Source organism: Xiphophorus couchianus, chromosome 12, assembly GCF_001444195.1.
Source record: "Xiphophorus couchianus chromosome 12, X_couchianus-1.0, whole genome shotgun sequence".
Taxonomy (NCBI): domain Eukaryota; kingdom Metazoa; phylum Chordata; class Actinopteri; order Cyprinodontiformes; family Poeciliidae; genus Xiphophorus; species Xiphophorus couchianus.
Window position 1 is genome coordinate 32,893,231 of NC_040239.1, and position 14,196 is coordinate 32,907,426.

At 40.7% G+C, this 14,196-nt stretch overlaps 1 protein-coding gene across 4 annotated transcripts in view; it reads left to right on the forward strand.

Annotated features, from left to right (window-relative positions):
* pdzd2 (PDZ domain containing 2) overlaps positions 1-14,196 on the forward strand; it is a 137,251-nt gene that overhangs the window by 50,001 nt on the left and 73,054 nt on the right. For 3 of the 4 annotated variants that reach the window (XM_028033646.1, XM_028033644.1, XM_028033643.1), the window contains 4 exons: positions 3,293-3,438; positions 4,388-4,520; positions 10,171-10,326; positions 10,934-11,033. In XM_028033646.1, the coding sequence (XP_027889447.1) occupies positions 3,293-3,438; positions 4,388-4,520; positions 10,171-10,326; positions 10,934-11,033 (535 nt within the window). Of the gene's footprint in view, positions 1-3,041; positions 3,180-3,292; positions 3,439-4,387; positions 4,521-10,170; positions 10,327-10,933; positions 11,034-14,196 lie in introns of those variants that run through there. The other variant, XM_028033645.1, reaches the window with a different exon arrangement.

Below are 14,196 nucleotides of genomic sequence, written 5' to 3' on the forward strand. Positions count from 1 at the left end.
AATAAATTAAGTGGAAAAAAACTGTGTTAACATTAAAAAAGTTTAATGTTTTTAAACTTTTAAAGTTTATACATTGAAATCAGTTGACAAAAATAACTGAATTAATTTTTTGTACAAGATAAACAAGTATTTGCTCCATTCAAATGTACAGTATATTGCCAAAAGCATTCACTCACCTGCCTTGAGTCAGATATGAGTTAACTGACATCCCATTCCTAACCTATAGGGTTCAATAAGGCATTGGTCCACACTTTGCAGCTAGAACAGCTCCAACTCTTCTGGCAAGGATGTCAGCAAGGTGTGTTTATGTGGATTTTAGACCATTCTTCCAGAATCGCATTTGTAAGATCACTTACTGATATTGGATGAGAAGGCCTGGCTCTCAGTCTCCACTCTAATTCATCCCAAAGGTATTCTATCAGGTTGAGGTCAGGAATCTGTAAAGGCCAGTCAAGTTCATCCACACCAGACTCTGCCATCCATGTCTTTATGGACCTTGCTTTGTGCTCTGGTGCACAGTCATGTTGAAAAACTGTTCCCACAAAGTTGGGAGCATGGAATTGTCCAAAATGTCTTGGTATGCTGAAGCACTCAGAGTTCCTTTCACTGGACCTAAGGGGCCAAGCTCAGCTCCTGAAAAACAATCCCACACCATCATCCCCCCCTCAATCAACATTACACTTGGCACAATGCAGTCAGACAAATACCGTTCTCCTGGCAACCACCAAACCCAGACTCATCCATCAGATTGCCAGATGGAGAAGAGTGATCCGCCACTTTAGAGAACGCACCTCCACTGTTGTAGAGTCCAGTGGTGACATGCTTTAAACCACTGCCTGCGACGCTTTGTGTTGCACTTGGTGATGTATGGCTTGGATACAGCTGCTCCACCTTGGAAACCCATTTCATGAAGCTCTCTGTGCACTGTTCTTGAGCTAATCTGAAGGCTACATGAAGTTTGGAGCTCTGTAGTTATTGACTTTGCAGAAAGTTGGCAACTTCTTTGCACTATGTGCTTCAGCATCCACTGACCCCACTCCGTCAGTTTACCTGGTCTACCACTTTGTGGCTGAACTGTTGTTCCCAAACACTTAAATTTTCTTAACAATATATACAGTATATACTGTATATACAGTACAGACCAAAAGTTTGGACACACCTTTCTAATTCAATGGGTTTTCTTTATTTTCATGACTATTTATAAGGCAAGAAATCCCACTTATTAACCTGACAGGGCAGGTTGACCTATGAAGTGAAAACCATTTCAGGTGACGACCTCCCGAAGCTCATCAAGAAAATGCAGAGTGTGTGCAAAGTAGTAATCACAGCAAAAGGTTGCTACTTTGAAGAAACTAGAATATAAGGGGTATTTTCAGTTGTTTTACACTTTTTTCTTTAGTGCATATTTCCACATGTGTTATTCATAGTTTTGATGCCTTCAGTGTGAATCTATAATGTCAATAGTCATGAAAATAAAGGAAACTCATTGAATAAAAAGGTGTGTCCAAACTTTTGGTCTGTACTGTAGATAAAACAATAATTCTTCTAAATATAAACATTATAGAATATAATCAACTGGTTTAACATGTCCCCTGCCCCAGTGAAAGGGACAGGCGACGTGTGACAGCAGTAACAGAAACACGTAATTACTAAGTCACGTTATTGTTTGGATTTTAATCTGTATGTTTTGCATCCAGTGAAAATATGTTTTCATATTTTCCTGCTGTTTCGGATTGGAATATTTATCAATGTATATTTATTTATACATTGATAAATAAATATCAGTGTATACAATTAAATAAAAATAATAGCTACTGCAGTGTACGCAGAGCATTACATGAACAAAGAATGGCTCTCAGTGAGGCTCCAGTCCTATGTTTATAGTAAAGAGCTGTCCAGAAGAATCGGATCTTTGTGAATGTCACATCACCATATTGCAGAATTTAGTCACAATGTTGTCCCACATACATGACACGTCAGTCAACACCTCCGCACAATAATTCAGCGCAGTGTCAGCTTTTTTCATACAATTTGTCCCTATACAGCTAGCTTAGCTAAAATCAGAGCTTACCTTTTTTGAACTTCTTTTCAAAGTTAGACATAGTACCGTCTGTGGAAGCGAAGCGCTGCTGAATTTACATGTCACCATATCTTATGATTTATGTGGCGAGATTCTATTACTGACGATTAGACAGTAATAATAATAATTTTGATAATTGTTATCAAAATAATAATTATTTGCACCACATGTGGAAATAATAATTATTTGCACATGTGCAAATAATAATTTGTAGTGGTTTTTATAGAGAAAACAACGGCACATGTCTTACCGCGTGTGAGTGAAAGGGGGAGGCAATGTGTGACAGTGGTAAAGACACGTAATTAGTAAGTCATGTTATTGCTTTGATTTTAATCGGTATGTTTCGCATCCAGTGAAAACAAAGATGTTAAGATGTAAACTGGACAATTTGCTGGCAGTTTAGTGACATTTCGGAAGTTGTGGTCTTGACATGTCTTGAAATAAAATCCCGAGGCCTCAACGCCCGAGACCGAGACAAGACAGAGACCAAATGCGGTCGAGTCCGAGACGAGACCGAGACCATCAAAAAGTGGTTTCGAGACCAAGACCAGTCTGGAGTACTACAACACTGTTATTGACACATAGTCAAATTTGCTAAACAAAGGTTGTTTGAACACAGGGATAAACCAGGTAGATACCTTTCCTGTCATACAAAAACACTGAAGTTCTCCCAAGCAATTGTTTCAATTTCTGACTGGAGGGTTCCTGTTCTACAGACCAAAGAAAATTAATAAATAAATGCAGCTTTTATTTAATTCTACAAAAATCTGTACCAATCTGAGCAATGGGACAACTCTCAATCTTTAATGTAAACATTTTTCTCACAAATGAAGCTGCCCAATTTACCAAATGAAAAAAAGAAAGATCTAAGTGCAGAAATATCGGAGAGAGAGGTGGAAAGAGCCATCACATCCACCACGGAGGGAACGCACTGGGCCCCGATGGGTTCGCTTCGGAATTCTAAAAAGCATTTATGGATCTGCTGTCAAAGCCCTAAGAGGAAACAGGACAAAATCTGATATTTTATTCCTTAAAAATAAAATGATAAACAAAAAGGTTTTAGAGACAACATGTCTGCTCATCTTTTAAGCTCTTTACTGTGAGTAAAATTCTGAAGAATACAATTAAACTGTTCATTTTGAATTATTTATATCAATAGTTGTCTCTCCCTCTTGTGTGATAGATTTCTTCTTGATTTTCTGTTTCCCCTAGCTGAGAGAGGGCAGTCACATCTGGAAGATGCATATGGTGAAAGGTCATGAGGGTCTTGGAATACAAATAACAGGGGGACGTGGCTCCAAGCGCTCTTCTCATGGAATTATTATCGCTCATATAGAGAAAGGGGGCGCTATTCACAGGTAACAGTAATTCCAATTAATTTGTAAATATTTTCATGCACATGAAATATGAGTCTTCAAGACAAATTCTTGCTGATTAATGTTAAATATCCATCCATCCATTTTCTTACACTCTTGTCCCTAGCGGGGTCGGGAGGGGTGCTGGAGCCTATCTCCAGCGAACGTTTCGGGCGGGAGGCGGGGTACACCCTGGACAGGTCGCCAGTCTGTTGCAGGGCAACACAGAGACAGACAGGAAAAACAACCATGCACACACACATTCACACCTAGGGAGAATTTAGAGAGACCAATTTACCTGACAGTCATGCTTTTAAGACTGTGGGAAGAAGCAGAGTACCCGGAGAGAACCCACGCATGCACAGGGAGAACATGCAAGCTCCATGCAGAAAGACCCTGGGCCGGGAATCGAACCCGATCTTGTACCAATCTTGCTGCAACAGTGCTACCTACTGTGCCACTGTGCAGCCCCAAACGTTAAATATCAAATTTATAATTTATCATCCATGCCATAATTGTCTGGTTTACACTACCTATAATTGTACCAATATCATTTTCAGATATTTATATCTTCAAGTAAAAAATCATCAATATCCAACCTTTTTCAGAAAATATTTTAATTATTTACACTTTTAAATTAATTAAATTATTACTTCACAGTTGTACAATTTTGAAATAAACATAAGTCATTGAAAAATGTGTGTAATGTTTGTAATTTTCATATGAGTTTAGTTATCACATACAAATATTTATTTAGCACATTTTTAAGTATCAAATTATGTGAAACACTTTGTTTTAGCCTAACTTTTACTGAATAAATAATGCCACTGCATTTTATTCCTGGTGGGATTCATCTTTGCAGATTTATAGATCAAATTGTTTCTATTAAGTAATAAAAGTGAAATCCTCACTATTTTCATTCAAGTAAAATATGTGTTTGTGGGAGTTTCAGGGATGGACGTCTTCATGTTGGTGATGAACTACTGATGGTTAATGGTCAGTCTCTAGTGGGTCTCACACATCAAGAGGCTGTTTCCGTCCTTCGCTCCACTACTGGTCTTGTCCAATTGGTGATATCAAGTCAGGTAAATGCATGTACTCACACAAACATAAATTAACACACACACTTTGCTTAGGTGACTGAGTGGGAATAACACACTCATTACACATCGAGTCATTAACTTTCTATGTGAATTTCAACAATGATTCCAATTCCTTCTTTGAACACTGAGCATGTTTCTCAAGTATCTGTTTCAGTCATTCCCCCACAGAAATTGCACTCAGGTCTGGTGCCAGTCTCATGAACGTTGCACACAAAACGACTCCTCACAGAGGATAATCTGACGTTGCATTGTGCGTTAGAAATTGCCACATCTATGGAACCAGAGGTCGCGTTAACGGAATATTTTCCGTATTTGACCGGTTATGTTTTTGAATGACCGGAGAATTTAAAGCCCATCCATCATTTGACAGATTATAATTAACACCCCTGACTGGTACACATGGGCAGACATTTTAGACTTTACGCAAAGAGTTCATTGCAGAGGCAACTAAAATCAATTAATGAAAAAAATCCTTTCTGAAAATCATCTCATGGACACTGAACTAAAAGCATCTTTCTGACTGGGAGCTGACAGCATGTTGAAGAGTTATGGATCGGAAACTTTAGAGCGTCTGGTTAGGAAGTGCATTCCAAACTTTGGTTGAAATGGTTTAACACACCTGGATCAAATGATGGCTCATTAGAGGCCTTAGGAGAACACTGACCTCCTGAGAAGGTTGTTACTACCACCAGGGAGAGAACTAAAACATGCAGGATGCTGGCCCTCGAGGACTGACTTTGGACACCCCTGATCTAGAGCATTTTTCTCAACTCTTCCAACCTTTGGTCCATCTGTGTGGTTGTTCTCTTCCATGGCCATAGTTGGTTGTTGGTCATCTTAGAAATCCAGCATTATAAGGGGTTCATCAAGAAAGGTTTCAAACAGAATGCCAACACACACTCCACAGGGCAATGATGCATCTAACTGGAACTCTGGAGTCCATGTAGATGGCAACACTTCCCGATGAGACAGCTTCTGTTATGTGGTTACAGGACAGCTGGAAGCTCAGGTTGGGGTTTATCAATTTTTCCCCAGACAATGCATTCACTCTCTGGTGATAGTGTGACATTGTCCTCCAGGAGCACAGAGTAGTAGTCACCCTCACTTCCCCAATGACACAAGAGATTGGCTCTTTACAAACAAATACTTGGTGACCAGCAAAGACTTGTCATCTTGGCTGCCTGCATTGCATCAAGGCCTAGGAGCAGAGTGTCATGAATCCGGCCAACAAAGACCATCCAGTTGAACTTGTGTTTCCCAATTCCTAATGTCACCTCCAACTCAACTGAGTACACCCACTAATGCAGGAGTGGGTGAAAAATGTTTTGTTGAGCAGCATGGTATAAACTTCTTCTGAAATTATTGTGGCTTCTGCACCAGTGTCAACAACTGCTTTAACTGGTAGGCCATTGACAGTCATTTCAATTTGCAAGCTAGGACCCTTTTTAGTTGTATGTCCGAGCTGTGGGGCGAGTTGTTGAGCCTCCCTACTTTTGACACCCCTGTGAGTTTCAGAAGTAAGCTCCCTGGAATTGGTTCTGCGTTGAATTGGATCTTGAACACTCCCTCATCATATGCCCTGCTTCACCACAACAGATGGGCTTGTTCATTTGGTTTGGGTTTGGTAACCGAGCTCGGGAATTTTGAGCAGGTAGCTGACGTGATGCCAGCCTGTCACTTTCTTGTTCTTGTTTTCTGTTGGCATAAACTGATGCAGCAGTTCCACAATCCTTTAACACAGACGTAAGGTTTTCTAACTTTAAATTTAGCTGCTCCACATTGTCCATAAGCATTTTAAACTGGTCCTCTGTTACATACTTTGGGCTCTGGAGGCTTCTGGAGGTGGGGCAAAAGTTGTCAGGAACATTTTCACCCTCATCAGCCCAGGAAATATGCTGGGCCCTCCCTGCTCTCATTTCAGCCTCACGACCCAGAGTTGCTTTAAAATTGTGTTTGTGGGCTTCAGCGAGCTTTTGTGCCTCAGCCAATGATGGAGGTTCATAGTTCATTACTTCATAAGCTATCTTTATCAACCTTAGGTCCTTTCAGGAAGACAACAGTTGCAAGCTGATCCTGAAGTAATAAATCTGTTTCTGGATATGCCAAACTCACCAGACGTCGCACTTCCTCTACAAATTCTGTGGGTGATTCTTTGCACTGATGCAGTTCTCCCAACTTCCTGCTAGTCATTATACTGCTTGGTTCCTAGAGATGAGTATGTATCAGCACAAGAGGCACCTATTCCCTTTTTTTTTGTACTCCTCTATAGAGTAAGAACTCATCTTCCATGTTGTTTTTAGAGAGAAGATAATGTAAGTTCAGTACCATGGAGATCTGGCTATACATGGATGAAGTGAAAGTGTGGAATACTTCAACCGTGCGTCCTGCTGTTTTGGATTGGAGTGGCTAACCACCGCTGCTAACTCCTACTCCAACCTCTTACCGCACCGTCACAACTCGCACACACACGAAGGCATTACATAACAGTTTTTAACATATTTCCTCCAGATACAGTTGATATTTTGCAATGCTTAATGCAACTCGACAAAGGTGCGCTGATTAACAAATTCAGAAAGGCAAATATTACACAAGTCTTGTTTATGCACTTTACCTAGCACGATATGCTAACAGGGATCGTGGCAGACAAGGTATGCAACTGTCGTCATAGGTTGTGTAAGATTTCTTCTTTGTAATTTTGTGACGATTACTTACCATTCACATTCTGCATCCCGTCACAGAAGAGAAGCAGCAAACCCTGTAGTTCAGGAGTGTTCTGAGATAACAGGGAGTCAGAGTCATCCGCGTTAGTCAGCGCTAACCAATAGGAACGCATCTTACATAGCTCGTCTTTAGGCCCCACCCAGGATGTTCATGTGAGATTCGCAAGCAAAACTCGTTGAGTTCAACCAAACAAGGGACCGTCAAACAAAAACTTAGGCTGTCAACCAAGAAATTCTGACAGGCGCATGTAAAAGTTTGCGCACTTCATCAAATAAATATTTGTGTTTTAATTTTTTTTAATTGCTTTTTAAACAAACATATTTTGTTCTTTAAGAAAAATTATTACAATTCAAAACATTTTGAAAACAGTTTAATTTTGTTTGATTGAGATAATTCTTTTGATTGAAACAAAACATTTTTTGCAAATCCAAACGTTTTGACCACAATCTAATTTTTTTTTTATTTGACATGATTTTTTTTTTGACTGAATAATTGTGAAACAAATTTACTCCACACTCATGTCTTAGAGTGCCTTAATCTAGTAAAAGGGGAAGGCCATGGGTGACAGCGTTAACAAAAACACATAATTGGAAAGTTGCGTTATTTTTGGGTTTTGGACGACGTAGCACCGATGTCACCCAATGCAGATGGAGGGCAGGAAGTAAATGCAACTCATTTATTTCTGTTGATCCAGCATCAAAATGCCTAAAGTCTGTGTCCTGTATGGTTGTTCCAACCATTCTAATAGAGAAAGATAAACATTATTTTTGTGTTTCGAACGTAGTTGGTCACAAGGGAGTTAATTAAAAAAAAACTTACCAAAAAAAGAGGAGGAAAGTGGATCAACAATCTACGGCTAAAAACAAGCATAGAAAACTAACAATGCCAGAGTTTGCAGCAACCACCTTCAAACAGGTAACAATCTGTTTGTCATAAGTTGGTGGTGTGAGGTGGTGAGGCGGATGCGATGGAACCAGATATAGCAGGAAAATGATATTTTAATGATGAAAATAGTCCAACATAATCCACAAAATCAGGCAGCACGACTGAGCGGAAGCCAGGGCTCAACGTCGGTAGCAACTGATAAAACGAATGGACAACAAGAAGGACTGAGCGCACATTAGACAAGGACCCGACGAGGAACAAGGAACACAGGTGGAGTTAAATACACAGAGGGTAATCAAGGAAACGAGACACACCAGGGAACAATCAAGGGGAGGACAGGACAACGAAGAGACTCAAGGACACAGAAACTCGAAATAAATACACAGAAAAACACAGATCATGACACTGTTATAATATAATGTTTATTCAGAAGGACTTTCATGCTAAAAAACAAAAGAAAAATAAAAGCTAAATAAATTAAATATAAACTACCGTGCAATACAGTCACAGTGAGCTATGACTATTTCCCTACATGGTTCTTGTCTGGCCACGAACTATATTCAGTGGAAACCCCCATGTTCATGGCCAGACATGAACATGGAGTTTCTGTAGATGAATGAGAATGGTTGACCTACTGTACATTGGACATCCAGCCTCCTACAACGTCTCAACATTAACATACAACTCCAGCATGAATTTGGGTTTACAGGAGCTAAATAAATTATTTACCGGGAGAGCCAAGCTCATAGAAATAAAATGGGTTAGTTTGTTGTTAGCCATAACATTGTCACCGTAGACTAATTGCTTAAAATAGCACAACTCACTACTCACCCGACAGAAGCAAGTCGACAGCCATTTATTGCTTCTTTGATAGTAAATGGTTGACCCATCCTGAAACTAAATTATTGTATTCTCCAGGCTTTTGAAAACTTTCTTCTGGCTCGTTGTATAATATGAGGTCTGCAGCACCAGATAGTTAGTTATGTGGAATGCTTCGATGCTGGGTAAATCCTCAAGATTATACGAGAAGTCTTTTTTACCAAGATAATACGGATCATATACTAAATATATTCGTATTTTTTTGAGATGCCTCATCTGTTTCAGTCTATTTATGGAATTAGCATACTCGTGATCAATTTTGCTGTGTTTTGAATCTGAGAAATCCACTTCCGGACCTCCATCTGAATTTCGGGACACGTGTCTGCAACCCAGCAATTGCATGGATTTGAATCAGTGTATATTGCATCCTGTGAAAACAAGAATGTTTACAAATAAAGTGGACAATATACTGACAATTTAGTGACATTTCGGAAGTTGTGGTCTTGACCAGTCTTGAAATAAAATCCCAAGTCCTCAACGACTAAGACAAAACCAAGACCAAATGCAGCCGATTCAGAGACGAGACCGAGACCATCAAAAAGTGGCCTCGAGACCGGTCTCAAGTACTACAACACTACTCCTCTGTCTTCCCATTGATGCAACACCATGAGAACCCAGCCAAAAGATCAACGCCGTTTTTCTGGTGTTTTCTTATGTTTTATTCTTACTCATTAATAGATATGATTTTAAATGTGACTGAGTAACTTTACTCAAAATAAATTCAAGTAAAAGTAAAAGTTCACATTTTGTGACCAACCTAAGGTACAAAATAGACAAATTGTAATTACAGCAGTAGAAGTAAATGAAACTAATTACTTTCCACCCTCTATGCCAGAACCAAAATATATATTTTTTCCATATTGTGAAGTGCTTATATGTTCTGCATTATTCGTACAGGTAGCCTATAGTACAGTAAAAATATTTAGGTTTTTATTTGTTTTGGTTCACACAATGAGCTATTGACGATTTTGGTTATAGTCTGGCAAGAATTTACAACTACTTTCACCCCTGGTTCTACAGTCATCCCAGAGCAGAACTTCAAATTTCAAATTCATTGGAATCTTTATCATCTGTTTTTGTGTTCAAAATACAAAATACACATGGATTTTTTTCTATGTAATATGCATGTTTTTCTGTGTGCTTCCAGGAGGAGTCAAAAGTGGATTTTGAACACTTTCCCTCCACAAGCCTTCCGGACCTCATCAGCACCTGCAGATCCTCTTCATCCCAGTTTCAGGCTGCACCCCCCAGCTTTTCCTATGGGACATTCAGTAGCACCACTGGTCTTAACAATTCCTGCCTGGTAAACTCAGATTATTTGACATATGAGTGGACATTTATTGTCATAGTACTAAAATCACACAAATAACCTGCATTTCATTATTGTAAATGGGAATTTGTTTTTAATAAGTCTCCTGGTTGATCAAGGGTTTTAAAAAGCATTGCAATGTTGACTCTATGGAAAACTACTACCAACATTGGCTCAGAGTAATGGTGCTGAAGGCAGGTATGCAGTCGAACACTTTGAGGATAGTTTCCTTGAGAAAACTCCGAAAGGGGATCTAGAACATTTCTATACTTTCTAACAAAGTAGGATTATGAAAACTGCATGGCATGTTATCCTGGACAGATCTTTCTCTGTCATATAATTTTATCTTTAATATTTTTAGTTGAAATAAAAACACTTGTGCAATGTTATTTTATGTAATTCTATTTTTATATTACGATTTACTGGATAACTGGAGCAGCATGTTTAGCTTTTGCCATTAGGATTAATGGCAAAAGCATCAGGATGGATATCCTGATGTATTCCTAGGCCAGAACATTACCAAAACATTTATTTGTTATTAAAATAAATTTAATATACATTGTTGTTGAACAATTTAGAGAAAAGCAGTGTGTTATTGCAGTTATCACCGCTGGAGAACCCAGAGGACTTCCATCAGGGGAAGGCATCAGAAACATGCCGCTGCAGTCCTACACCTATGAAGCTATCCTGCCAATCCCAAGGTAAATACATACTTTTCATCCATCTGTCTGTTTGTACGTCCATCCATCCATCCATCCATCCATCCATCCATCCATCCATCCATTCATCATAAGTGGAAGGCGGAACATAAGTTGTGTACATAAACAGTTTAGATCCAGGGTGCCCAAACTTTTTAAGACCAAGATCTACTTTTTCTCTCACCAGCTGGCTGAGATGTACCACATGACACAGATATAAAAATTGTAAATTAAACTCTATTGACTTATTTTATTAATAATTATAAAGTGATAGAAAACCTAATGCACTTTCTTTCTCAGTGAGATTCTGACACTGGAAAGAGGTTGCTAGTTTCTCAGTCAGAGGCTGGTTGCAAAGCTGAAGCCACCAGGTGTCTGTCAGTTATAGTTGATTTGAAATTTGGTATGAGAAATTGCAGACTGACAAGAGGAACCAAGGAGCACTGTTAAGTTAAAAGCACATCTTCTGAATTTGGGATAACAACAGTTTCCATCAAGCCAGATGTTGGACTAGATTTTATTTCAATGTTACTTATGATTGTTAGCTCCTCGTTTTCCAAAGAGTAGCTATGCAGATTAAAAAAGCTTGTCAGTTGGGAGAATGTGTCATCAACATCAATATTTCCACTAAATAAGAGACTAAAATAAAAACCAGCAAAGTGCCTTTCAGAAGTAAGTGCTTTCTTTGCTCAAGCAACATGCCAGAGAGCACCAAACTATCCATCCACCTTCTTCTGCTTATCTGGGGTTAGGTCACAGGGGTAGCAGCCTGAGTAGGGAGGCCCAGACTTCCCTCTACCCAGCCACTTGTGCCAGCTCCTCCAGGGGAATCCCAAGGCGTTCCCAGGCCAGCCGGGAAACATAGTCCCTCTTTTCCGGGGTCTTTTCCTGGTGGGATGTGCCCGGATCACCTCACCACAGAGGCATCCAGGAGGCATCCTAACCAGATGTCTGTGCCACCTCAACTGGTTCCCTCTCGATGTAAAGGAGTAGCGGCTCTACTCTGAGTCCCTTCCAGATGACTGAGCATCTCACCCTATCTCAAAGAGACAGCCTAGACACCCTACATAGAAAACTCATTTCAGCCTCTGGTATCCGTGCCCTCATTTTTTCGGTCATGACCCTAAGCTCACGATCGACCAGTAAATTGAGAGCTTCGCTTTTTGACTCAGCTGTCTTTTCACCACAACAGACGGGTACAGCGCCTACCTCACTGCAGACGTTGCGACAATCTGTCTGTCGATCTCCCGTTCCATTTCTCCCTCATTTGTGAACAAGATCCTGAGATACTTGAAGGAGTTGGGGGCACGACATCCTCCCTGACTCAGAGGAAGCACTCTACCCTTTTTCGGCTCAAGACCATGGCCTCTGATTTCGAGGGACTGATCTTCATCCCGGCCACTTCACACTTGACTGCGAACCTCTTCAGCGAAGCTGTAGATCACGACCTGATGAAGCCAGTAGCACCACATCGTCCGCAAAAAGCAGAGATGCAATCCTAAGGCTACCAAAACGGATCCCCTCAACACCTTAACTGCGCCTACAAATTCTGTCCATGAAAGTGATGAACAGAATCGGTGACAAAGCCTTGGCAGAGTCCAACTCTCACTGGCAATGCAGACCAGACTCTGACTACGGTCATACCGGGACCTAACAACCCGTATCAAATGGCCTGTTACCCTATATTCCCCACAGGGCTCCCTGAGGGACACGGTTGAACACTTTCTCCAAGTCCAGAAACACACATGGAATGTGGACTAGTTGGGCGAACTCCCACACACCCTCCAGGACCCTGCTGAGAGCACACCTCTGCAATGGGAGCACACCCTCTGGTCCCCCTGCGTTTTTGCCTCAGCAACCACCTGAACCGCATGTCGCTTGGACTGCCAGTACCCATCAGTTGCTTCCAGTGTCCCATAGGCCAAAAAGGCCCGATGAGACTCCTTCATCAGCCTGGTAGCATCCCTCACTGAAGGTGAGGGTTTGAGGGTTGCCACCGCGACAGGCCTCGACAACCTTGCTTCCTCAGGTAGCAGCAGTTGTCTGGAGTCAGTGGATGAGGATGATGAGCTGTTTGTGGAGAGCAGCATTAGTGACAGGTAAGTGGCAGAGCAACCTCTATCTGTGGTCAACGCAAACACTCCTTACCTCATCAGCTGGATAGTGCTAGAGTCAGACAGGTTACTGAGTCTCTCACACAACATAAAACTTAAGATGTTAGAATGACAGCTCCAATAAGCCGCCCCGACATTGGAGGCGTGGAACATGGTCCACTCAGACTCAATGTCCCCCACGTCCCCTGGAATGTGTTCAAAGTTCTCCCGAAGATGGGAATTAAATCTCCGTCTCACAGGAGACTCTGCCAGACATTCTTAGCAGACCCTCACGATACGTTTGGACCTGCCAGATCTGACAGGCATCCTCCCCCACCACCGGGCCAACTCACCACCAGGTAGTGGTTGGTGGACAGTTACGCACCTCTCTTCACCCGAGTGTCCAAGACATGTGGCCGCAGATCCGATGAAATGACGACAAAGTCGATCATCAAACTGCGGCCTGAGGTGTCCTGGTGCCAAGTGCACATATGGACATCCATATGCTTCAACATGGTGTTTGTTATGGACAATCCATGACGAGCACATAAGTCCAGCAACATATATATTTTTTTAATATTAGGCAATTCACATAATTATCATGGAGGAAGCCACTTGCTTGTTAAATACTTCATAAAATATATATCTTCTATTTGATGTTTATTGTCAATGACAAATACTCGCCAACGTACAAGGTAATTAGTCCAATTCTGTCAATTATTGAACGTTCAGAAATTACAGTGTTTGCAGTGCACCACAGCAAAGGTAAGCAAAGGTAAAACAACTCTGAATAGGTGATCACCTCAAAACCACTCCTATCATTTTACTCTCTCACTCTTTGTCACTTAAGCACATCCGTTGCCATGGCGATTGACGTATTGAGCACCCCTGCTTTAGATCTATGAGAAGGGTCTCAATGCCCTATCACATTTCTTATGTTACTTTTTTTGGACACTTAAAACATTTGAAAAAGAAAAACATCTCAATCAGTACAGAGTGACTCCAACATGTTGCCACCCTGAATGATGCAATTCTAGAATATTATAATTATTACATTTAATTATGTTGAGTTT